General features: G+C 34.1%; 4 protein-coding genes and 1 long non-coding RNA gene across 15 annotated transcripts; 4 read left to right on the forward strand and 1 right to left on the reverse strand.

The window, feature by feature from the left end:
* Window positions 1-492: 492 nt before the first annotated feature.
* LOC143893529 (uncharacterized) lies at window positions 493-2298 on the reverse strand. Of its 2 annotated transcripts, none has more exons than XM_077399023.1 (5): window positions 2146-2298; window positions 1726-2037; window positions 1248-1439; window positions 996-1119; window positions 493-916 (listed from the first exon to the last, which is right to left on the reverse strand). In XM_077399023.1, exons 3-5 carry the CDS (start codon window positions 1384-1386, stop codon window positions 565-567), a joined length of 615 nt encoding a protein of 204 aa, XP_077255149.1. In that variant the 5' UTR covers window positions 1387-1439; window positions 1726-2037; window positions 2146-2298; the 3' UTR covers window positions 493-564. The 2 variants fall into 2 exon arrangements, with proteins under 2 accessions (XP_077255149.1, XP_077255148.1); XM_077399022.1 differs by having other exon boundaries at window positions 996-1122; window positions 2146-2284.
* A 5521-nt stretch (window positions 2299-7819) lies between these two features.
* On the forward strand, window positions 7820-9716 carry LOC143893532 (uncharacterized). Its single transcript, XR_013255831.1, has 3 exons — window positions 7820-7953; window positions 8289-8459; window positions 8558-9716. It is a non-coding gene; the product is annotated as an uncharacterized LOC143893532 (long non-coding RNA).
* Window positions 9717-9798: 82 nt separating this feature from the next.
* On the forward strand, window positions 9799-11657 carry LOC143893528 (uncharacterized). The gene is made up of 2 exons (XM_077399021.1): window positions 9799-10683; window positions 11112-11657. The coding sequence occupies exons 1-2, from the start codon at window positions 10014-10016 to the stop codon at window positions 11552-11554; spliced, it is 1113 nt and encodes a 370-aa protein (XP_077255147.1). The 5' UTR covers window positions 9799-10013; the 3' UTR covers window positions 11555-11657.
* Window positions 11658-16962: 5305 nt separating this feature from the next.
* LOC143893548 (uncharacterized) lies at window positions 16963-21558 on the forward strand. 8 transcript variants are annotated; one of them, XR_013255840.1, is made up of 8 exons: window positions 16996-17254; window positions 17332-17446; window positions 17516-17662; window positions 17750-17994; window positions 18104-18199; window positions 18383-18732; window positions 21004-21132; window positions 21473-21544. XR_013255840.1 is itself a non-coding variant. In XM_077399066.1 (7 exons), exons 2-7 carry the CDS (start codon window positions 17391-17393, stop codon window positions 19378-19380), a joined length of 1458 nt encoding a protein of 485 aa, XP_077255192.1. In that variant the 5' UTR covers window positions 16963-17254; window positions 17332-17390; the 3' UTR covers window positions 19381-19970. The 8 variants fall into 8 exon arrangements, 7 of the variants coding, with proteins under 7 accessions (XP_077255192.1, XP_077255189.1, XP_077255190.1 ...); XM_077399066.1 differs by lacking the exons at window positions 21004-21132; window positions 21473-21544 and adding an exon at window positions 18952-19970 and having other exon boundaries at window positions 16963-17254; window positions 18383-18867; XM_077399069.1 differs by lacking the exons at window positions 21004-21132; window positions 21473-21544 and adding an exon at window positions 18952-19970 and having other exon boundaries at window positions 16971-17254.
* Window positions 21559-21714: 156 nt separating this feature from the next.
* LOC143893551 (uncharacterized) lies at window positions 21715-25540 on the forward strand. Of its 3 annotated transcripts, none has more exons than XM_077399075.1 (7): window positions 21715-22000; window positions 22122-22186; window positions 22289-22415; window positions 22486-22578; window positions 23990-24196; window positions 24265-24437; window positions 24514-24611. In XM_077399075.1, exons 2-6 carry the CDS (start codon window positions 22172-22174, stop codon window positions 24369-24371), a joined length of 549 nt encoding a protein of 182 aa, XP_077255201.1. In that variant the 5' UTR covers window positions 21715-22000; window positions 22122-22171; the 3' UTR covers window positions 24372-24437; window positions 24514-24611. The 3 variants fall into 3 exon arrangements, with proteins under 3 accessions (XP_077255201.1, XP_077255202.1, XP_077255203.1); XM_077399076.1 differs by having other exon boundaries at window positions 21715-21888; XM_077399077.1 differs by lacking the exons at window positions 21715-22000; window positions 22122-22186; window positions 22289-22415; window positions 22486-22578 and adding an exon at window positions 25143-25540 and having other exon boundaries at window positions 24055-24196.
* Window positions 25541-25833: the final 293 nt, after the last annotated feature.

The following is a 25833-nucleotide window of genomic DNA, read 5'->3' on the forward strand; positions in this document are numbered from 1 at the left end:
ACGTTCAAAGTGTGACATGTTTTGTTTTTGTTGCATCTGTGCTCCTGTGGATTTACCCGCCCCTACTTTTTACTGTCGACAAGGACGTAGTTCTACGTCAAAAAGAGGCATGTACATGTACATACTTGCTTTCGAATTTTAACCGAATCGTATATACACTTACCCGATATTTTTTTTACGTTCACACTGTTCCGCAACTCAGCGACAACTGAAGATCTGCCTAACGGCAAATGGTAAGGGAAGGACCAAAGTTTTTTTTACGTCGCAAGGCCATCTTCATGTCAATAGCCCTGCGATGCCAGTCCCTCGAAAATCCGGGTTTCTCAGACCCAGAAAAATCCTTCTAGGGTTAATATCATCAATAAAAGCAATTAAAATTGTTAATGTAAAAAATAAAAAATGTATTTAAGAAAAGGAGGGAAAGGAGAGGGGAGGGAAAGAGAGAGAGAGATCATGTATTTCGTCGAGAACGATTCAATAAGAATAAGAAAATTATGGAAAATAATCTTATCTCTCTATTTATACAACATATACATATATACAATTGCAAATGAAAAAGTAATGCTACAACTCGATTAAAATGCCATTTTGTAATCTTTTATATTTGAATTCCGGTTCTGGACGTTTATTGACCCAAGCTTTTGTCTCTAATTTGCTCAATATGCATTCTGGGTCGATAGCGACTTCTCGAAATTTCGAAAAGGCATCCTCATCATCCTCTGCAATTTGTCTATTCCTTTTGGATCTCTTTTCAATCTCTTTTGGATCTCTTCGCTCTGTACAGTCCTCTGTGACTTTCGTGATCGTCAACAATTTTTTTGATGTACTTAGAAGTTTTATCCCAGACCTTTTGCTTCTCCTCCGTTTTTGTTCGGCGCAATAGTTGATAGTTTCCCTGCTTTCTAACTCTATAGTTCTACAATTGGAATTTGCATATGATAATTAAAAATAGAATAATATTTGTAAACGTTTGAAGTATTTGCTTTAATGTTTACCGTTCCAAAATTTCATCTAGTTTCTTAGCGATAAAACTCTGAAATGTGGCAGTAACACCAAAATTCGTAAATCTATCCTCCTGCTTTAAGCTCAAGGAGTTTTCGCCCAGTTTGTTAGTTTGTACTTCTTTAAAAAATTTAAACAGTAATTAACATAAAATGTTTCTATGATTATTATTAAGGATTATATAACTACCTATCTATTTGGCAAATATCAAAGCGTGATATAAAAATAAGATTAGTTCTACTCACCAGAAGGAGTAACTTGGACTTTTTTCACGCTATACATATCATTGTTTAGAAATTGCTGATCAATTGCTTCTCTCAGAATATTTGTAGATGTTTCATCTTCCGAGCTTGACAAATCTGCTCCCTCGTTTATGTTCTTCATTATTAATTCTAATCTATACTTATAAATCTATAGTTTATATATAACTGGAATATCTGCAATTGAAAAAGACAACCCAATATAAGTGAGACATAAGCATGGTAGTAATTTAGCAATTTGCTTGCAGAGTCTATCAATGTAATTTGATAGCAGAAACGAGCAAGATCTGTCATTTTTTGTAACCATTTAAATAAAGTATATCATTCAAATGGTTTCCAGACGGGAGATTGCATTAAGTTTCTGTAGGATCTGCCAATGTGTTCATTGCCAACAAAATTCTCTTGATATTCAAAATTTGTAGAAACCACTGTGCAAAAATCTGGGTAATTATCCATTCCTCACCTTTAATATCGATGAAATTATGCTCAATCGACGCGTTTTTGCACGAAACAAAAAATCTGGCAGAAAAAAGCGTCGCACTGCTCCGTGAAGCGAGATATTTATCGTTTAAAGTTGACGAATATATTCAGGTTATGAAACCTGTCATACCGACTTCTTCTTCTTCTTCTTTTATAACTTTTATTGAGCTGCGTACCAGTCGTTCCAGATCTCGCTCTTAAAGCCCCTTGCACAATGCCAAGCAACAGGCAATGGCCGCAGGGGGAAGTGATTCGCGCAGTTCCTTGGGCCCATGGTGAAAGTAATAGAGCACACCTTATTATATATAATATATATATATATATATATATATATATATATATATATATAATATTTTTATATAATATATATATATATTATATATAATAAGGTGTGCTCTATTACTTTCACCATGGGCCCAACGAACCTACGGCATTAACCCGAGTTCAAGACACCGCGGACATACATACATACAACCACACTTACGCGCATACATATATACATTTCCGAGTGTTACTTCCGCCCCTTAAGGCTGAGTTTCCACTGAGCGCGTTACGCGTCGCGTTGTCCGAGTTGAACCAATCAAAACATCCCATTTCGATCCCGTCACAAGAATGTAATAAAATGGGATGTTTTGATTGGTTAACTTGTGACGACGCAACGCGTGACGCGCTCAGTGGAAACTCAGCCTTAAGTTGTCCTACCACAAGAATATTGGCCGTATCGCCACAGACGAAAGTCATAAGAGGCGGGTGCCATTAAACAAAAGAAGAAGAAGAAGCAACATGCAATAGGAACAGGAAATAACCAAAAAATCGTTAATTATAGGCTGCGGTCCACTTGACGCTACAAATGCTTCGAAGCATTCCTCTTCTCTTTTCTTTCAATGAAGAAAGAAGGAGAAGAACGCTCCAAAGCATTTGTAGCGTCAAGTGGACCGCAGCTATTACAACCTAAAAAATTTGAATGCTATGTTTGGTTGGCAACAGGCAATAGGCACAGAATTTCCAACGTGACGGAAACTCTTCTAGGTTTGTTCGCGTCGCATACTCCAATAAACACCAAGAGCACTTGGATCACGGATAAAGGTGGCGATTGGAGCAGATGAGTTTTTGGAGTGCGTTGGAGTGATTAGGTGCATGGTGAGGCATGCAACGCGAACAAACCTTATGTGTCTATTGCCTGTGTTACTGTTTATTCTGCATTTATACGTGATTTCTGATTTCTATTCCCTGTTTATATTGCCTGTTGCCTAGCATTGTGCAAGGGGCTTAACACTCGAACGTCGTTCTATCTTTGTTACTTACAGAAAGTTGAACAAGGACAGAGCACACTCTTTGCGCTAAGGCCGGTATTCATACTCGGTTCTTATTTTAGGACCGTCTTAAGTAATGTCTTAAGATGCTAATACGTGATTAGTTCATAACATCTTAAGATCGTATTAAGATGGTCTTAAAGATTCGACTATGAATACCGGCCTAAGAGCATAGTTTTGGAACGCACTGAACGTAGCCTTCCGCTTCACTTCCCGCTGCGTTCCAAAATTCACTCTAGTTAACTAAAATGCTATAGTGTACGTGACGTAAACTATAGATTTTAGTTACCCAGAGTGAATTTTGGAACGCAACCCTGTAGAGCCAGTAGATAGAGCGTGACCATGGTATAAACACAGTATAGAGGGCCGGTATCACAGTCTCCGATAAGGCCACAGTATAACCATACCCAGTAGCGACACTGAGTGTCGGCACCTTTGATGTAGTTGTCCTCAAGTCACGTGGTACGTCGCCATATTGTCAGATGTACCGGCGCTACAATTGAAATGTACATATATAATTAAAAAATGTATATGAGTATATATAATCAAAAAAGATTTTTTGCGCAATTTTAATTATAATCCAAAGAATTTCTTGAAGTAGAAGAAATGAAAATAATACTTCTGTGTATTTTGTATCATTTTATTTCAAAATTTTTCGTAACTTATTGTGTAAATAGAATTGTAAAATGTATACAAAATATATATAATTATTGAGCTCAAAAGCGAATATAGATCATTGGGCGCAAAAGCTAATATTTTTATTTGTTCTGTCATTGAGTAAAAAATGCATAAAAATATTTAAAAAAATACTTATGTTTATTCCGAATACTTGCGTTAAAATTTCATAATTTTTACTGAAAATTTTAGTAATATATAAATATTAAGATATCCATTTTTTTTTAATTAATTGTTCCTCATGGACATCCTTCAGTAGAAAGAATGTGCTCCAAATGTCAATGTTAACTGAAACAATAATTGGAATAAGTGAAAACATGTAATATTCACTATCATTATGTGCTGTTACTGTATAATACTTACATAAAAAATAGTAAAAATGTTAAAAAAAGTAGCAGAAATGTTAAAAGGAGTAGCAGAAATATTAAAAATTTATTTCAGAAAGTAACACATGCATTTTGACATTCACAAAGTTGCCAAACACATTTAGTTTTATAACAATAAAATTATAAACGAACTTCAATAATAAATTTAATTAACGAAAACACATTTACTTTTATAAAAGTAGATATTAAATAATTTGCATTTATAAGGAAAATACAGACATTAAATTCTAATCGTGACGTAAAATTATAGTTTTTCTGTGTCCGGATTGCGATTTGAAACGTTTATTAATAAATTTTAATGTATAAAATAGTCGAACTCGAGCATATAATTTCAATAAATAATTATGCGGAAAATGTTGACACGGATGAATAAATTCAACTTCTTTAAAAATGGTAATGAGGATACGAATTATATGCTTTTGTACAATCAATTCCTCAATTTTAGAAAAAAATAAATTTTCCAACGTTTTAAGATATATTACGAAATCATCGTGCGGCATAGATAAATTTCCGAAAGGATTATCTTCAGTAGAATTGTAAGCCCTAAAGAAACAGTAATATGAAGTTTCATTTAAGTCGATGTACGAGTGTGCATATTGAGAACAAATCTCACACGAATGTTTTTGAAGACATTTACGTATTACGTATCCACAAATATATCGGAACGCATCTTGTTTGTTTACGTCCATCTGACGATAATCATGATCATCCAAAAGTATTGGTGTAATGTCATCTGTCTTAGGTTCAACATCCATATAATTCTTCTCTCTAAAGTTTGTAATAGCTACAAATATATCAGCACTGTCTCTTTCACAATTTCCAGTTTCAGCAGTACAATATTTCATAGAAAAAATTTTTCTGAATGAATAAAAAAACTGAACTGGGGTAGGATTAATAACATTGCCGTTCAATCCTCGAATAGCCGAAAAAAAGTGTTCCAAACAGTCCTGAGTAAAACGGCGTAATAATAGAAATTGCATTTCTGGAAACACATTTTGCAAATGTTCCCACATTTGAAGAAGAGAATTTATATTGTGTTTCATGCATTTGAAAACTTGAACTTTATTAGAAATATTAACACCAGTTTTATTAAATATCGTTATTTTGGATAAATAATCTTCAATTTTTGAAAGAAATTCTAATTGATATTGCGCTCCCCGAAAAGCTTGTTTAAATTGTGATGGATGTTGAACCGAAGATGAATTGAATAGATCAAAGTAATCGTTCATATTTTGGATAAAATCTGCTGTTCTAAGTGCAATTGGAGCAACCGCAGGTTTAAAAGCTCCAGAAATTACCATTTTCCTCAAGCTACTACTCACTGTAAAACTCAAAATTTGTGTAGCCAAATATACTTTCATTTTATCGAAATTTGAAAATTTCATATGCTTATCAGTGAGTTTAGGTGCAAGTCGAAATTGCCTAGTTTGATCTTGTTGAAATAAATCATCAACGCACTTCCAAGATATAGGTTTAGAGTCATACTCAATAATATTGTCATGGAAATTATTCCTGACAGCTTTAATTATATGAGGTGAATCAAAAAGATGTGAGATTCGCTCGTTATTAACAAAAAAAAATGGATTGTTCTCCGTCACACCTAAGTATTTAGCGGTTAATTTAAAATTCCCTCCCATGTCTGAAACAAACGCTACTACTATAAACCCCGCATTTTGCAGTTTTGTAATTGCTTGAGGAATAATGGTTGTTAATTTCCTAGCAGAAAATGAAGAATGAAGAAAGAAGTAAGCCAAAGGTTGTTTCCAATTGTTGCAAATCCCTCTGATCATTAAAACTGCAACATTACATGCTGGAAGATATGATTTACCATCACCCAAGTCTTCAAATCCAATGACTTCATCCTGACTTATATTATAATACAGATTTGCTTTAATTGATGCTTCATCAATGCATAAAATGCAATACTTCTCGAGAGGTGACGAAGAAGCCTGTAACTTTTTTTTTCAAAACATCGAAAACAAAATCATGCAAACCTGGAGTAATTTTCAAATGTTCAATCATGCGTTGTAAGGTTCTTACACTGGGAAGGATAAATTTTTGTGCAAAAGAATTATAAATTCTGCCTCCCCCAGAAAACAATATATCTAAACAAAACTTTTTAAATGGAAGCGAATATTTTCGTCCTTTGGCTGACTTATATCTACTAAGACGTACTTGAGTTTTTACAAAATTTGCAATCTCTGGTGGTAGAAATTCGTCTGTAGCTTCACAATATTCATTCAAGGACATTTTTTGTCTTATTTTTGAAGTTTGTATCTTATTTTTCTGTCGTTCTAATTGTTGTTTTAATTTTCGAATTTCTCGATGTAACGCTTCAATTCTGCCTCTCAAAATTCTTTTGCGCGGGGAATGATTAGAAAATTTTGGCTCTGTTTGACTATATTGATGCAACTGTTGTGGTTCTGTTTGAGCATATTGATCCAAATATTGTAGCTCTGTTTGAGCATACTGATGTGACACTGATTCCACTTGCTCATGTTCATATTGCCCATGATGGTCGTTAACTATAATATTTAAAAATACTACATCACTTATGAAACTTAAAAAATTAATGATTATATTCCATTCATTACAAAGAAAGAACGAATATATAAATTATAATAACCATACATCAATTTTATTTTCTAATTCACAAAAATTTCATGTTACTAGCATTAGTTAATTCTATATTGAACTAAAATTATTACCTAATATTGACTGACATTCAACTTTGTCTGAAAAGCCAGTTTCAAATAATTCCAATTGTTGCTTATCATAGTTAGATTTAATGATATCACACTCAACTGAAATATAGTAATTATGTTCACAAAATTTTTGATATTTCCAACCATACACACACACACACACACACACACACACACACACACACAGAGTTCAAAACTGCTTACCTGATATTACTGTATTTTCCTCAGAATCATCACTCAAATTAAATGTTGCGTTGTTTTCACTTGATAATTCAAAAGATTTATCATTTTCCATTTGTTCGGGGATTGCATGTGGTTGAAGTCTGTTTTTCAAATCGTTTAAAAACATCGACGATTTAAAATGATCACCACAAACTTTGTAATTTTTATATAAATTTTCTGGTGACGTGTTAATTTCGCGACCACATTTTTCCAACCACAATTTTGCTCTGAAAGATGTTTTGTATAAAATATTAATGAAAAAACACTTGATATATAATTCAATTAACAAATCCGCTAATGGAAATTATTTTTACCTATCTGGGTCTTTTGGAAAACGAAAAAAACTGGGACCAGATTCACGCCCAGAAATATTTGAACAATTCTTCATGGCACAACTATATCCACCTCTCTTCATTAACTTCATTTTAATGTAGCACGTCACACCCGGAATTTTCTTATCACTAATAAAAAGACACAATTTATTCAAATAAAAAATATGTCATAAAACTGTGGAGGTTGAGGTTACCTACGATGTTCGAGACGCAACTGGGCGCAACCATGTTGTGAGATGTACGGACTCGCACATGCGCACTAAAATTTTATTCCGGGTCGGACGGCTGAGTGTCGCTACTGGGTATGGTTATACTGTGATAAGGCTCTATAAATGTGAGCATGGTGGAAGGAAATAAGGTGAGGCAATCCTCGTGACGAGTTTCGTTCTGTTCTGCGCAGCCCAGACATGGTGGGGGATCCGCACAGTTTCGGCCATCTTTTTTCGCTAACACGCATGGCAAATTGGCAAGCACGCTTTGGTAAAAGTTGTTTACAGTTTACATCGTATATTTGAAAAAAGTGTTACTGTCGTATTGTGAATATTGTGATTGAATAATAAATGTGGATATATTGAAGGGTAATTCAATATTCAATTTTTCTTGTTTTTTAAGAAAATTATTATACAATGCATTACAATGTACTCTTTGCTTTCTGTTTTCTGTTCTTAACCTCTTTGCAATTATCTCGTATTTCGCAATTCTGTCGCGTAACGTGATGTTTCTTGTCTCTTCTGAAGTTCGTCAATTTTTATCTTAGGCAACAGAGAACAAAAACATTGCGTTACGCGACGGAATTGCGAAATACGAGATAATCGCAAAGAGGTTAAGAGCAGAAAACAGGAAGCAAAGAGCACATTATAGATTTGGTTTTAGTTTAACGACAAACATTAGAATTTCATTTCTCATATTTCAGGATTGCAGAAAAAAAATGCCACGCTGTCCGATTATAGGGTGTCGGAGCGGTACTAAAGGACGGAACAAAGCACCACATACAAAGATTAGTTTTTTTTTAGCTTTCCAAAGACAGACATTTGCAAAGAATGGCTGAAACATTGTAAAAACCAAAACATTAATACAAAAACAGGTCAGTTGGATTACAGTCCTAAAAAAATTATATTTAGACGTTATTGTTTGCTTTTTTGTTAACATAATTTTAAAATAAAAAAATATATTATTTTACAGGAAAAGTATGTTCCCTTCATTTTTTGCCAAGTGCCTATAAGGAACAATCTTGGGCACAACAGCAATTGCCTCAATCTTTTTGCCGTCTACCGCGTTTGAAGGATGATGCTGTTCCAACTGAATATTTGGCATTGGATATTTCCGACGAAAATCGGAGAGTTCAGGATGAAAGGGACACCAATATTGATTTAACTCACTCAGAAACTCAGAGTTCTAGGTCTCCAGAAGAGTCTCAACAAGAAAACCTCAATGAGCAGGGCCAAAAATTGATATTTTTGTTACAGCAAGTAGAAGAATTAAAGAAAACGAATGAACAATTGAAGAAGGCTAATGAAGGATTGATGCAAAAGGTGATTACGACAGATAAACAGCTCAAAGAAAAAGACAAAATAATTGAAAAAAAAAGATAAATTGCTTGGAAAGAAAGACAAGAAACTTGGCGTGCAAGAAAGAAGAATATCCAAAGCTGAAAGTAAAGAGATGAAATACCAAAGAATATTGCAAAGTGTTTTCACACCAGGACAATTGAAAATACTCTCCAACGAAAATATAAAAGGTGTTCTAAAGATATTGCATCGGCCATATCTTTACGAAGCATTAGTCCCAAAGCTTATAGATTCGTTAGGAATAGTATGAAAATCCCTCTACCAGCTATGACAACCTTGAGAGATTGGGCCCGAAAGTTTGATGTTATGCCAGGTATTTTAAATGACGTCCTAGCCATTATGAAAAACAAAGCTAGAAGCTTAACAGAATTAGAGAAATTGACAGTATTAACTTTTGATGAGGTTTACATCTCCAATGACGTGGCAATTAACAGGAAGGATGAAGAAGTTATTGGGCCTCATAAAACATGTCAATTTATCATGGCTAGAGGACTTTTTGGTCGATGGAAACAGCCAGTGTTTTATGATTATGATAAAACAATGGACAAAAAAACTCTGGAGCAAGTGATCAAACAGCTTTTTGAATGTGGATTCACGGTAGTGGCTGCAGCATCAGATCTGGGAACAACAAACGCAAAGCTATGGAACAAATTGAATATTGGAACAGGCAAAGATGAACATTGTTATTTTGAACACCCAAGTAACGATCAATACCGTATTTACGTTTTTTCTGACGCCCCCCATATGATAAAATTGGCACGAAATCACTTTGTGGATCATGGATTTCTTTATAATGGAATCCACATAACCAAGAATCTCTTGCATCTACTTTGAGAACGACAGCAAATACAGATTTGAGAATAGCCCATAAGTTGACACAACATCATTTAGATGTAAAAGGCCCTCAGCGTCAAAATGTGAAACTGGCTGCACAAGTATTTTCCAACAGCACAGCAAAAGCTATTCAATCTTGCGCTGGAAAAGGTCTTGCTGGTTTTGACAATTGCTCTCCAGTGGTTCGTGTGCTGGAAATATTCAATAAGTGGTTCGACATTTTCAACAGTAGAACGATGTATGGAAAAAATTCAGAACTTCACGGATTCGGCGTTCAACTTGAATCTCAATGTCAAGTATTGCAAGAAATGGAAGAGTTCATCACAAACATGACTGTTTTCGGGAAGAAATCTATGCTTCCTTTTCAGAAGGGCATCACACTGTGCTGTCGCTCGTTGCCAAGTTTATATGCATATTTGAAAACAACCTATGGCCAAGAAAAAGTCCAATTTCTCATGACTTGCCGACTAAATCAAGATGGGCTGGAGAATATGTTCTCTTACCTCCGTGGTATGGGAGGATATAATGATCACCCCAATGCTATAAATCTACAAAATAGACTTCGGTGGTATGTTCTTGGGAAACACTCCACAGCTCTCTTTTCAGTTCGAGCAAACACCGTTCCAGATCTACTCGACTCAAGTTTAACGGAAGCACAAAATCCGTCGAAGAAAAATCCTTCATATTCTGTCTCACAACAAAATGAAGATGAACTTCTGATAAATATGGGCTCGTTAGAATCTTCAAAAGATGATGGAGAAAAAGAAGACTGCAAAATAATGGAAAATGAGATGAGTAAGATGACGTATGTGGATGATAGCAATCCGATGGAAACTGACGATTGTGAATTACTGAAGCTTCCTGAAGGTTTCAAAGAATCCATTGAACAAGGCGATGATTTTGAAGGTAAATATTAGGCGCGTTCAGCAGACCAAGCCGCTCAGTCAAACGTGATTGATTTTTACTTTTAGAACCAACCAATCAACGCAGAGTGTTGATAAGACGAACTCAACAGTTGTTTTTGCTGAACGCGCCTATTGAGGCAAAAATGAACAAACTTATGTCCTGCTATAACATTTCTATGGTAGAAGTACTACCATGCATGTTATTGGGACAAAAAGATTACATAAACAGAGAGAGAGAGAGAGAGAGAGAGAGAGAGAAAGAGAGAGAGAGAGAGAGAGAGAGAGAGAGAGAGAGAGAGAGAGAGAGAGAGTAGAAGGAAATTTTCATCATCATTACTCTATTTATATTGTTAATAGCATTTGTCATTGGATTTAAAATTAATTGTACATAATTAAATGAGATTGACACGAATTTTTTTTTATCACTAGTTTCACATTTCTACGACTATGAGCCAACAGAAGAAGAAATGAATCTCGTCGAACAGGTCGAAAATATCGACAAAATTGATGACCGGGAATGGATCTGCAATCAAGGCTTAAAATACATCACGGGATATGTTGCCTATTGGTTTAGAGACAAGTATTCCTTTTTAGGTAATCCAACAAGAGATTTAGGATCGCTGGATAACTCGGAATATATAACGATGTTATCGAGAGGGGGTTTGATGTACCCCTCTGAAGAATTCAATAAGGTAGCAAACATCATGGACAATGTATTTGAAGAATTTCACGGGGCAAATCAACTAAAACCAAAAACAAAACATATTTTTCAAAAAGTGGCAGATCTTGTAATGGAGAAAAATGACTCCGTTCTTCGTGATGCACTTTTGTGTTTGGTGCGCACGAGAACGTACATCAAGCTCAGAAAATGAAACATGCAAATTCGAGAAGAAAATAGGTTTAAAAAAACAGCTAAAAAAAGTAAAAAAGAAAAAAAATTAAGAAAATGTGTAATATAAAACTGTTAACTAGCAATTAATGTTTTTTTCCATAGAACTTTAAATGACGTCCCTATCCACTTTCATTGTTTTCTAATTTTTATATATTTTTCCCATAAACAGGTGATTTAGAATAAAATATCAAGAGGGGATTCATCTTTTGTGTAGGGCCAATTTTCATTTTTTTTAAAGGTATTCTACATTTTTGGCATTGGATTTCGGAAAAATATTTATTCATCTTTTAATAATAACATTCAACATTTTTTATTATTAAAAATTTTTGAAAATTGGTTGTGGAGAGAACCGTTGAGTAAAAGCCCAAAAGAAACGCCGCCAGTTATAAAATTGCATCCTTTTTTTAACTACTTTATTGCTATAAATCACAATTTTTTTAATAAAACATCCTGATTCTAGTCAATGACATAGCCAAATAAATTCTGAAGATATTTAAAAAAAAGGTAAATCGGTGAGTGATAATAATCGTTTTCTAATTAATTTCCTTCAATCAGCCTGATTCATTATCATTAATTGCAACTGGGTCAATAAAAAAAAAGGTACAGTGGGGATTCAAACCCGAGTCAAAAATATACAAAGCAGAATACTTGCCGCTACACCACTGACCATTTCTGAAACTATCTTTTGTGATATGATTTATATTTATTAGCAATACTTGTTAACTAGTATAGTTTTGATTTTATTCATCAATTACGAACGCTTATTACTCGTCGATAGTCTTTTTTCATAAGTTTGACTTATAATTTTTCCAAAATGACTTGTTTATCGGTTAAAAAATATGTTTCCTCCAAAACTGATGCCATAGAAAAATATGGTTTCCTTTATGGAAGCTCGTTTTCGTGATATTATTTTCATTTGTTATGAAAAATTAATAATTTTTCAGTAATTATGACTGAGAGATTTTCCTATCCATTTCTATTTGTTTGAATGACCGCTAGTAATGGCCGACAATTGTGCGGCGTTCTCTATTGGCTGTGAAACTCATGATGCGTAATTGCCTCACCTTATTTCCTTCCACCATGAATGTGAGTATTCTTGTTTCGCCATTTTGGATCCAATCATCTGTGAAAACATAACCTTTTCGTAAACGTCAATACGTTTTTCCGAAAAAGTTGAAACCCTTTTTCGCTTCTATTGTTGCAATTAATTGCAACGCAGCCAGTCATTTTGGAAGCTCGGAGAATACGAGACCGAAAAGCGTGTTGACATTTACGAAAAGGTTATGTTTTCACATATAATTGGATCCAAAATGGCGGAACAAAAATACCTACTTTTTTAGAGCTCTATCTCCGATTAACGTGATTCTCCGATTAAACTCACACTGCATCTCTTTCTAACATCCCCCTAGAAAAAGACGAAGAGTGAATTTAATCGGAGAATCACGTTAATCGGAGACTGTGATACCGGCCCAGAGACCCTCAACGTATTCGAAATCGTTATACGAGATTCGTATCTTATATACAATATTGGGTTGAATATATTCAATATTCAATATATTCAAAATCAGAATCTGTCCCCCCCCCCAGTGCAATAAACACAGATATTTCCTGTCATATTAATGTATGGACATCTGTATAACCTCCTCCAATTGTTATTACTATACGTTCCTCCTTGCTTTGATTTGCAAACTCTGAACAGACATAGATATATTACAGCGTTATCAATATCATGTTACAATAACGTTATTTGTTTCAGTATAAAATACGTTGTAAAACGTACGTTTATATTAATTCTGACTGCAGACGGACCTTCGTTGACCTTCGGGAACACTAGCGGGAACACTTTCTTTTAACATGAATAACTAAAAATCTATATTTTATTGGCTATAGGCACAGATTAATAAACAGATAGCCAAAGGTCCAGGTTGAGACAAGACCAGCATTTCTCACTGGTTTCAGCGCCATATACCGTGTAGCGGCCAATGCAGTAACTACGTTCTTGATAAAGCAGGTCATTTTTGGACGAAAAAAGTCGCTGTAACTCTTATAACTACAGTTTCGTTATCATCGTTATATTATCGCTGTGCAGATATAATATATATATGATAAAAAAGCTGCGCAACGACAATATAATGATAACGAATTGTTGTTAATAGTTATAGAATCACAGCACTGATCTCTAAGCCGAGAACTCTGCGTGACGTGTTAGACAAGTTATATTGCAATCAAAATTAAGTATGTTAATTAATTGTTAGGATTTTCAGCCCTTAAAAAAAATTTGTTATGTTAATTGTAGTTAAAAAGATATTGATGATTAACATAGAGTCTATTGCATCAAAGTTGCGACTTACATAGACCATTAATTAAGAAACTATAAAATTTTTTGTTATTCAAATTTAAGAGTTTTTCAGGTTGCTAAATATTAATCTGATGTTAAATTCAGTTGATAAATTTAAAATGTCGGAGCCATATATAGCCGGATGTCAAAAGTAAAAATTGTATTATTTTTATTTTTAATATCCGCTATTTTTAATTAACTTTGCTATCCGATTAATATTGCAGTTATTTAAAAAAAACCCTTAACTTCAAATACATAATTAGAAAATAATTCATAAATTTTGAATGGTATATGTATGTATATAGTTGCAACTTCTTGACGCTATAGATTCTGGTGTTAATCTCGGTGTTAATAATCATGCATCAATTATATATTTTTAATCATAAATGACATAAGAAATTTCTTTTAAGAACAAATAAAGGATAAATATTTTAATTCGCGATGTTTCTTTAATAAACTTATTCAATTAATTATATTTATTATTTATACCGTTGTGTAGGAAAGTTTCATGTTTGTATATCAATTAAAATTTCAAAAATAAACTTTTATGTAATTCCCTGGTAATTTCATAAAATTAATATTTTCATCAAATTTAAGGGGATCCTAAAGCCGTCTGTAATACCGGCTTTTTTTCTTAGCACTAATCTTTTAATTGGCTTTATAGAAATGCAAAATTCTTGTCTAGAATTAAAGTACGCATCAAAATCTAGGTTATGGTGGTCGACGTTATGTCGAAAACAAGAAAAAATTAATATTTTTGTTAATTTTTGGTATACGTGACGACAATATTTGCTTTGTACAAAAATTCCACAATAAATATCCACAAAATTAGACCGGCATGACCTAGGGACAACATTTAAGAACAATATCGTGCAATTAGATCTAAGATTGAAAGCCTAGAAAAAAAGATTAGTTTAAATAAACTTTTATATGTGCAAAAGCACATTTAGGTTGACATTGCGTGTAGCAAGAGATGGCGCAGCAATCGAAACAAGGATAGATGCTTCTCGTTAGACAAGAACAGATATAGATATATGACATAGAAAACAGGATTAGAAATGTTGACATTACCGACGTCGAGGAATTCAGCCTTCACTTTAGGATCCCCTTTTAAGCCTTAAGAAATTATTCAATCACAATTGAATTTGAAGAGAATAATTGGCTGTTACTACGTTTACGCGAGCGTTACTTTCTGTAGTAATTTATACGATAATTATTTCTTCGCGTAAACGGGATTTTCCTTCGCGTAAACGGGATTTTGTAGTAACTTACGATAATTTACTCCGTGTAAATGAGTGATATATCGAAGTTACTACAGAAGTAACGCTCGCGTAAACATAGTATGTGATTGGTAAATTTTTAGGGCTTAGGCCGGTATTCATAATCAGACCTTATTTCAAGACTTTCTTAAGTAATATTTTAAGATGCTAATACGGCTCTGTGATTGGTTAATGGCATCTTAAGATCGTACTTAAGACGGACTTAAATATAAGAACCGACTATGAATACCGGCCTTAGGGCTTAAAACATCTATTGTAGACCGGGACTTAGGCCGGTATTCATAGTCGGTTCTTATTTCAAGACCGACTTAAGTAATGTCTTAAGATGCTAATACGGCTCTGTGATTGGTTCATGACATCTTAAGATTGTATTTAAGACGGTCTTAAATATAAGAACCGACTATGAATACCAGCCTTAACTTCATTCCGCTTTAAAAAAAGGCGTGTTACCTGAGTGAATTTCGTTTGTATCGTAAAATTGAAGCCTCTTTTCCGCGATGCCGATTGGCTATCTCGATTGATTGCCGCGCCGCGAGCTTGCTTCATCCCGTGAGGGACTGTCATCGCGGAGTAGTGTGGCGAGTTTCGTGCGTGTAGTGCGTCGTGTGTGTCGTGATGTGACAGCTCGCGTCGTGTCGCGAGGTTAATCGTCCCGCGTCGTGTCGCGAGGTTAATATTATTATTAATGTGATCTCTCATCATTATTATAAATATGAAATCGCTTAATTCTGAATTTCGGTCGCGTCACGCAAGGATCGAAGTGCCACGCGAAATATCAGCGGATCGGAGATAGGTAATTATAGTGACTCTTCCTCTTCTAAAAAGGACATGTCGTAGGTATTGTTGTCACTTTTCCGCGATGCCGATATTGCCGATTGATTCTCTTGCTGCGCTTACTTCATTTGCAGCTGTCATTGTATATTTTGACAGTTGTGTGTATCAAGGCGGGTTAATAGTGTAATAGTAATAGCATAACGTTAAAGCTAAATAGCGCGCGCGAAGCGCGCGCGTCTGTAGTGTCTAGTGAGGTAAAAAGTGTGGATTCTATGGCCGCGTTCAGCAGACACAACTGTTGAGTTCGTCTTATCATCACTCTGCGTTGAGTGGTTGGTTCTAAAAGTAAGGCTGCGGTCACATGATGCGTCATGCGTGATGCGGGATAGGCGCGTGTCATAGCAACAACCAATCAGAGCTATCCCGCATAACGCATCCCGCTTGATTTTCGTCCGCCCGCCCTGTGCACATAGTACGGAATTTATATGGAGGATTCACATTGCGTCCGATGTTCGACGTACGACGATCCGACATCCAAATTTATTATTAGAGACAAAAATTTCTTATTGGATGTCGGATCGTCGTACGTCGGACGCAGTGTGAATCCTCCATTAGCCAAAAATTCGGCTACAGAATTTAAAAATATTTTTTTAAGTTGTAAATTGTATTGACGAAGTTTTTAATAATGTAAAGACAAAGGTAAAATTAATATTGAAGAGTATTATACACATTTCGCGAATCAATAAAATATCGTCTAAAAAGAATTATTTTTTAATTTATGTTTTTACATAAACGCGTCATAACCCCCTTTTTCCGTATCATGTGCACAGAGTGCGTTCCAAAATTCACTCTAGTTAACTAAAATGCTACAGTGTACATACGTGACGTAAACTATAGATTTTAGTTACCCAGAGTGAATTTTGGAACGCAACCCAGGGCGGACGAAAATCTTGCGTGATGCGTCTTGATCTTGCATCTGTTGCTATGACGGACGCCTATCCCGCATCACGCATGACTAAAGCCCCTTGCACAATATCAGGCAATAGGCAACAGGCAATAGGGACAGGGAATAGAAATCAGAAATCATGTATAAATGCAGAATAAACAGTGACACAGGCAATAGACACAGAGTTTCCGTCACGTTGGAAATTCTGTGCCTATTGCCTGTTGCCAACCAATCATAGCATTCGAATTTTTTAGGTTGTAATTAACGATTTTTTGGTTATTTCCTGTTCCTATTGCCTGTTGCCTGGCATTGTGCAAGGGGCTTAAGGCTCTATAAATGTGAGTGAGTATTCTCGTTCCGCCATTTTGAATCCAATCATCTGTGAAAACATAACCTTTTTGTAAACGTCAATACCACAGTATAACCATACCCAGTAGCGACACTCAGCCGTCCGACCCGGAATAAAATTTTAGTGCGCATGTGCGAGTCCGTACATCTCACAACATGGTTGCGCCCAGTTGCGTCTCGAACATCGTAGGTAACCTCAACCTCCACAGTTTTATGACATATTTTTTATTTGAATAAATTGTGTCTTTTTATTAGTGATAAGAAAATTCCGGGTGTGACGTGCTACATTAAAATGAAGTTAATGAAGAGAGGTGGATATAGTTGTGCCATGAAGAATTGTTCAAATATTTCTGGGCGTGAATCTGGTCCCAGTTTTTTTCGTTTTCCAAAAGACCCAGATAGGTAAAAATAATTTCCATTAGCGGATTTGTTAATTGAATTATATATCAAGTGTTTTTTCATTAATATTTTATACAAAACATCTTTCAGAGCAAAATTGTGGTTGGAAAAATGTGGTCGCGAAATTAACACGTCACCAGAAAATTTATATAAAAATTACAAAGTTTGTGGTGATCATTTTAAATCGTCGATGTTTTTAAACGATTTGAAAAACAGACTTCAACCACATGCAATCCCCGAACAAATGGAAAATGATAAATCTTTTGAATTATCAAGTGAAAACAACGCAACATTTAATTTGAGTGATGATTCTGAGGAAAATACAGTAATATCAGGTAAGCAGTTTTGAACTCTGTGTGTGTGTGTGTGTGTGTGTGTGTGTGTGTGTGTGTGTGTATGGTTGGAAATATCAAAAATTTTGTGAACATAATTACTATATTTCAGTTGAGTGTGATATCATTAAATCTAACTATGATAAGCAACAATTGGAATTATTTGAAACTGGCTTTTCAGACAAAGTTGAATGTCAGTCAATATTAGGTAATAATTTTAGTTCAATATAGAATTAACTAATGCTAGTAACATGAAATTTTTGTGAATTAGAAAATAAAATTGATGTATGGTTATTATAATTTATATATTCGTTCTTTCTTTGTAATGAATGGAATATAATCATTAATTTTTTAAGTTTCATAAGTGATGTAGTATTTTTAAATATTATAGTTAACGACCATCATGGGCAATATGAACATGAGCAAGTGGAATCAGTGTCACATCAGTATGCTCAAACAGAGCTACAATATTTGGATCAATATGCTCAAACAGAACCACAACAGTTGCATCAATATAGTCAAACAGAGCCAAAATTTTCTAATCATTCCCCGCGCAAAAGAATTTTGAGAGGCAGAATTGAAGCGTTACATCGAGAAATTCGAAAATTAAAACAACAATTAGAACGACAGAAAAATAAGATACAAACTTCAAAAATAAGACAAAAAATGTCCTTGAATGAATATTGTGAAGCTACAGACGAATTTCTACCACCAGAGATTGCAAATTTTGTAAAAACTCAAGTACGTCTTAGTAGATATAAGTCAGCCAAAGGACGAAAATATTCGCTTCCATTTAAAAAGTTTTGTTTAGATATATTGTTTTCTGGGGGAGGCAGAATTTATAATTCTTTTGCACAAAAATTTATCCTTCCCAGTGTAAGAACCTTACAACGCATGATTGAACATTTGAAAATTACTCCAGGTTTGCATGATTTTGTTTTCGATGTTTTGAAAAAAAAGTTACAGGCTTCTTCGTCACCTCTCGAGAAGTATTGCATTTTATGCATTGATGAAGCATCAATTAAAGCAAATCTGTATTATAATATAAGTCAGGATGAAGTCATTGGATTTGAAGACTTGGGTGATGGTAAATCATATCTTCCAGCATGTAATGTTGCAGTTTTAATGATCAGAGGGATTTGCAACAATTGGAAACAACCTTTGGCTTACTTCTTTCTTCATTCTTCATTTTCTGCTAGGAAATTAACAACCATTATTCCTCAAGCAATTACAAAACTGCAAAATGCGGGGTTTATAGTAGTAGCGTTTGTTTCAGACATGGGAGGGAATTTTAAATTAACCGCTAAATACTTAGGTGTGACAGAGAACAATCCATTTTTTTTGTTAATAACGAGCGAATCTCACATCTTTTTGATTCACCTCATATAATTAAAGCTGTCAGGAATAATTTCCATGACAATATTATTGAGTATGACTCTAAACCTATATCTTGGAAGTGCGTTGATGATTTATTTCAACAAGATCAAACTAGGCAATTTCGACTTGCACCTAAACTCACTGATAAGCATATGAAATTTTCAAATTTCGATAAAATGAAAGTATATTTGGCTACACAAATTTTGAGTTTTACAGTGAGTAGTAGCTTGAGGAAAATGGTAATTTCTGGAGCTTTTAAACCTGCGGTTGCTCCAATTGCACTTAGAACAGCAGATTTTATCCAAAATATGAACGATTACTTTGATCTATTCAATTCATCTTCGGTTCAACATCCATCACAATTTAAACAAGCTTTTCGGGGAGCGCAATATCAATTAGAATTTCTTTCAAAAATTGAAGATTATTTATCCAAAATAACGATATTTAATAAAACTGGTGTTAATATTTCTAATAAAGTTCAAGTTTTCAAATGCATGAAACACAATATAAATTCTCTTCTTCAAATGTGGGAACATTTGCAAAATGTGTTTCCAGAAATGCAATTTCTATTATTACGCCGTTTTACTCAGGACTGTTTGGAACACTTTTTTTCGGCTATTCGAGGATTGAACGGCAATGTTATTAATCCTACCCCAGTTCAGTTTTTTTATTCATTCAGAAAAATTTTTTCTATGAAATATTGTACTGCTGAAACTGGAAATTGTGAAAGAGACAGTGCTGATATATTTGTAGCTATTACAAACTTTAGAGAGAAGAATTATATGGATGTTGAACCTAAGACAGATGACATTACACCAATACTTTTGGATGATCATGATTATCGTCAGATGGACGTAAACAAACAAGATGCGTTCCGATATATTTGTGGATACGTAATACGTAAATGTCTTCAAAAACATTCGTGTGAGATTTGTTCTCAATATGCACACTCGTACATCGACTTAAATGAAACTTCATATTACTGTTTCTTTAGGGCTTACAATTCTACTGAAGATAATCCTTTCGGAAATTTATCTATGCCGCACGATGATTTCGTAATATATCTTAAAACGTTGGAAAATTTATTTTTTTCTAAAATTGAGGAATTGATTGTACAAAAGCATATAATTCGTATCCTCATTACCATTTTTAAAGAAGTTGAATTTATTCATCCGTGTCAACATTTTCCGCATAATTATTTATTGAAATTATATGCTCGAGTTCGACTATTTTATACATTAAAATTTATTAATAAACGTTTCAAATCGCAATCCGGACACAGAAAAACTATAATTTTACGTCACGATTAGAATTTAATGTCTGTATTTTCCTTATAAATGCAAATTATTTAATATCTACTTTTATAAAAGTAAATGTGTTTTCGTTAATTAAATTTATTATTGAAGTTCGTTTATAATTTTATTGTTATAAAACTAAATGTGTTTGGCAACTTTGTGAATGTCAAAATGCATGTGTTACTTTCTGAAATAAATTTTTAATATTTCTGCTACTCCTTTTAACATTTCTGCTACTTTTTTTAACATTTTTACTATTTTTTATGTAAGTATTATACAGTAACAGCACATAATGATAGTGAATATTACATGTTTTCACTTATTCCAATTATTGTTTCAGTTAACATTGACATTTGGAGCACATTCTTTCTACTGAAGGATGTCCATGAGGAACAATTAATTAAAAAAAATGGATATCTTAATATTTATATATTACTAAAATTTTCAGTAAAAATTATGAAATTTTAACGCAAGTATTCGGAATAAACATAAGTATTTTTTTAAATATTTTTATGCATTTTTTACTCAATGACAGAACAAATAAAAATATTAGCTTTTGCGCCCAATGATCTATATTCGCTTTTGAGCTCAATAATTATATATATTTTGTATACATTTTACAATTCTATTTACACAATAAGTTACGAAAAATTTTGAAATAAAATGATACAAAATACACAGAAGTATTATTTTCATTTCTTCTACTTCAAGAAATTCTTTGGATTATAATTAAAATTGCGCAAAAAATCTTTTTTGATTATATATACTCATATACATTTTTTAATTATATATGTACATTTCAATTGTAGCGCCGGTACATCTGACAATATGGCGACGTACCACGTGACTTGAGGACAACTACATCAAAGGTGCCGACACTCAGTGTCGCTACTGGGTATGGTTATACTGTGTCAATACGCTTTTTCGAAAAAGTTGAAACCCTTTTTCGCTTCTATTGTTGCAATTAATTGCAACGCAGCCAGTCATTTTGGAAGCTTTGAGAATACGAGACCGAAAAGCGTGTTGACATTTAAGGTGCGATTTCACGATGACGCTCGACGCTGGATTCGAGCGTCAAATCTGGTCACGTGATAGATTTTTTAATTTCCACGTCGAGTGAAAAAGCTAAACTGTGTTTAGTAGCTTTGACGCTCGACGCTCAAAGGGGTTTTTTTCGTGGCGTCTGCGGCTGAGGACTAGTAGGTGGCGTGCCTTCAATCCAGTGGTTAGGTTATATTTCGCGTCCCTCTGAATTTTTAAACAAATACTACGTTTACGCGAGCATTATTTCTGTAGTAACTTGCGATAATTCACTCGTTTACGCGGAAGAAATTATTGTAAGTTACTACAAAATCCCGTTTACGCGAAGGAAAATCCTGTTTACGCGTGAAGGAATTATCGTATTACTAAAGAAGTAACGCTCGCGTAAACGTAATAAAAGGCCTGTTTGTTACGCAGTCACATTGATTTCGGTATTATTTTAAATATCTATTATAATAAAGAGCAAGATGGATTCCCAAGAGGTAAATATAAAAATTATAATGGTATTAATCTAACCTCCAAATATGTTTTTTTTTTACAGAAAAAATAGAATAATTAATGACATTTTTTTTACGTATATTTAGCAAATTCGTGTTGTGTATACTTGTGGTTTGTGCGAAGAAATTTGCGAGAAGATTCCAGGCCATCCCTGTCTAGAGGGTTACACCAGGCTTTACATTGACCAGAATCACTACTTTTACCCCATGCTAGGTATGTGATGTATAATTGTTTTTATTTTAAAGTTAATTAGGCAAATGAACAACAAAAATTAATTTTACAGATGATGGAAAAAGTATCGTCAGGTGGAGTATGATGCCAGGCAACAAAGAGGCAATCGTTATGGATAATCAGGAGAATTTAAGTCCGAATATCCGTAAGTAAACAACATGTCACGAATTTTAGAATATAATTTTGCTAAAACTTTTGGCTGTGTCCGCTTATCCGGCAACGCATGTGAATAAACGTCCGTTTTTCGTTCGGCAAAATCCTCTTTAATTTAGTCAATATATTTACGGACATATTAATATATTAATGTCCTGGCAGGCAAGAAAAGATCTATCGTCCCTCCGTTCTTTTTATTGTCCACATATTTTTACGTATTTGCCGGCGTTTTTAGCACATCCAGTTATCCCCGCAAACAATGCGGGGACCTGATCAAACAATTTTTTTCGGCTTTGCCGCGAATTTATTCTGTCAATCCAAGATTGAAATAATAATATTACTGTATTTTGTTTTCTCCCATGTTGCTTTTACTATCAAATCAAGTCTTACGAAAGTAATTGGACGTTTGCCGATGATTACGATAAAATTATATTTTAAAAAAAATTTCGCAAATAAAAAATAAGAATATAAATGCTAAACATTAATTCAACGGTATGGTTCAATAGAAAATGATAAATGTCAATAAGTTAACGTAATTTTATACAATAATTGGAAATTTTAATGTTTTATTGCAAATTAATATTTTGTGGATAAATTTCCAGAATTCACATTTTTAATATATAATATTTAAAAAAATACCAGTAAAATTAATGTGATTTTGTACAGTAATAAGAAATTTTAACATTTTATTACACATTAATATTTAATGTATAAGTTATTCAAAACTTATTACCAATGTAAAGTTTAAAATGTAAAACATTAAAATTCCTGAATACTACATAAAGGTATATTTTCGTACTAAACATTTTATTATTTAATACTGAATCGTTAAAATTTATATTTTTATATTTTATGCACAAAGTGAACTGTGATTAAGAACTTATTAAGAACTTCGTAGTTTATCATGTTGACACAGTCTGACACACACGGTTTCTAAAATCAAATGACGATAATATTTATGGATTAGAATAGATACACGAACATACAATGCCCAAATGAGAGATCTGCCGTTCAAGCACGAGGGATGTAAGTCGAGATGTAAGCTTGCGGGATAGACAAACCGAGCCGATTCATTACCTCGGTTTCATTATCAATGGGCTCTAATTTAACCGGGCTACCTGCCTAATTAACTTTCTGCCCCGTGCAATGTATCGCGCTAGTAAAAACGGTCCCAGTCAGGATCGTACGAGGGGAGAGTGGTTTCCACTTACCCTGCCTGTCTGTCTTATCCCGTCTCATTGCAGAGATCACTGTCCTGGCAAAATCCCCTTAAATTTAGTCAATATTTACGGACTTTATATTCGGACATTAATATATAGTTATTCGTGCGGTTGCCGCACAACCAGACACTTATTAGAAAATTTTTTGAGAATGACAAATCCTTGTAATTCGTCATTTTGCAGCTGAACCGGTCAGACTCTCCAAAAAATCGACTGGAGTACCCATCGCGAAAACTGCCCGAAACAAAAAACTGACCGATGTAGAAGTGGAACTTCTCATCCTGGAAGTGCAGAAACGGACTCCTTTATGGGATATCTCATCACCGTTGGAGAAAAGAAATCGAGAGACTGTACGGCGTCTCTGGAATGAAGTCTCCGTAGAACTGAATGGTGAGGAATAATATGTCTCTTCACATAAGTGATTTGAGCCTCGTCTTGATTGTAATTTACCGTTATAGGCAAACTAGATGGAACAGAAGCTCAAAAAAAATTTAAAAGCTTGCGAGACACATTTCGAAAATTTGTTCAAACTGAGCAGCCATGCCAGCGGTTCCGCAAGACCTGACATCAAGGAGAAGTGGAAATATTACGACACGATGGAATTTCTGCGCGATTCTTGCCTGTTACGACCGTAATACTTCTTTCTTTAAATCTTATTAGTGTTGGTTTTATAGTAATAATTATTATTATTACAATTTTTTTGGTAGAACACACACAAATGTGAGTCAGGATTTGCAAGAAGAAGCTGATCATACAACTACACCAAATGATGACGACAGAGATGACATTAGCACCACAATATCAAGTATGGGAAATTCATAGATATTTCAATATAAAAATCGTGCAAATTAGAAACTTGCACGTTGCATCATTATTTTATTTCGATCATAAAAAACCTCTCTGAGCAAGAGGATCTTTCAATTTTTGTTTCCTCCTGGAGGAAGCTTTGAGAACGAAATTGATTTGAACTGATGAGAAAGCAATGGCAAGTTTCTAATTTGCACGCTTTTTTTATAAAGTTTGCGTGAAAAATAAGTTTTTTACAAATCTCAATCCCCTGAAAATCTAAATTTTCTTAGCAATTTTATATATACATATCTTTTATGATGCTGTATTAGCGTACAAAAATGTAGCCAGCTATCACAGAACTTTCCAGCGTAAAAACACATATTCTGAAAACTCGAACCTCCTTAAAATGTTTCATCTATTTTCTTAAGGTCAAATACCAATATCCTTCAATTTCTTTCTTTTTCTTAGAGTAAACAGAATAATAATAATAATAATAATAATAATAATAGCAATAGTGATAATAATGGCAATGATGATTATGTTACAGCTTCAGCAGACTCCCATAATAGAAGATCTCGCAGAAACACAGTCACAGATGAAGAATCTGCAAGCGCAATAAATAGAATCGCAGATGCCTTGTCTAGAGAGGAGTCAAATGTCGTTTTACCAGCGCCCCCTCCATCGGATGAAGTTGACGCCATGTTGCATGCAGCAGGACTTCAATTGCGTCGACTACCGTACGCGAGGCGGATGGAAACACTTTTGGACATCGTACAAATGGTTCACACTCGAGTGATGAATAAGGAAACGCAATAAAACGAATATCGAGGAAATGCAATAAAAACATATTTTTGTTTAAAATATAGTTTATACATTACATATAAAAATGTAATAGTTTAATATATTAATATGACATTGAAGCGTGCAATACAAGTGCCAAATTCAGTTGTGATTTTTATTTAATCCTTTACCTATAATGAAACTGCAACGGGTGCTTCAAATTTCTTTTCTCAATACTAGGCGGGAAGTACGTCGTTCCGGCTTCCATCTTACGGCAGAAAGCCTAACTTTTATGCCGTGATAGTGTCGCGCATGCGCTCTGCGACAGCGGGCCGAAAGGTACACTGATGAGACTGGTACACAATACACAAGACGGCCGAAAGTCGAGAGTCGCTCACTCTGTTACATAGAAACTTATTCGCGCGCATTAATACAATAAAAGAAGTTCCTATCATACA

This window comes from Temnothorax americanus, unplaced genomic scaffold, assembly GCF_048541705.1.
Source record: "Temnothorax americanus isolate GAGA-0224 unplaced genomic scaffold, ASM4854170v1 Scaffold121, whole genome shotgun sequence".
NCBI lineage: Eukaryota > Metazoa > Arthropoda > Insecta > Hymenoptera > Formicidae > Temnothorax > Temnothorax americanus.

Excerpts from the sequence above, each read along its gene's own strand:
- LOC143893529 (XM_077399022.1), bottom strand. The coding sequence starts at position 1,386 with ATGAAGAACATAAACGAGGGAGCAGATTTGTCAAGCTCGGAAGATGAA. Across the intron at positions 1,123-1,247 it reads AGTCCAAGTTACTCCTTCTG|AAGTACAAACTAACAAACTG; the intron begins GTGAGTAGAACT and ends AATTTTTTAAAG. Across the intron at positions 917-995 it reads CTAGATGAAATTTTGGAACG|AACTATAGAGTTAGAAAGCA; the intron begins GTAAACATTAAA and ends TTCCAATTGTAG.
- LOC143893528 (XM_077399021.1), top strand. The coding sequence starts at position 10,014 with ATGTATGGAAAAAATTCAGAACTTCACGGATTCGGCGTTCAACTTGAA. Across the intron at positions 10,684-11,111 it reads ACAAGGCGATGATTTTGAAG|TTTCACATTTCTACGACTAT; the intron begins GTAAATATTAGG and ends TTTTATCACTAG.
- LOC143893548 (XM_077399063.1), top strand. The coding sequence starts at position 17,391 with ATGTGCGAGTCCGTACATCTCACAACATGGTTGCGCCCAGTTGCGTCT. Across the intron at positions 17,447-17,515 it reads CCAGTTGCGTCTCGAACATC|TGATAAGAAAATTCCGGGTG; the intron begins GTAGGTAACCTC and ends TCTTTTTATTAG. Across the intron at positions 18,200-18,382 it reads TGAATGTCAGTCAATATTAG|TTAACGACCATCATGGGCAA; the intron begins GTAATAATTTTA and ends TAAATATTATAG.
- LOC143893551 (XM_077399075.1), top strand. Across the intron at positions 22,579-23,989 it reads GAATTTAAGTCCGAATATCC|CTGAACCGGTCAGACTCTCC; the intron begins GTAAGTAAACAA and ends GTCATTTTGCAG. Across the intron at positions 24,197-24,264 it reads AGTCTCCGTAGAACTGAATG|GCAAACTAGATGGAACAGAA; the intron begins GTGAGGAATAAT and ends TTACCGTTATAG.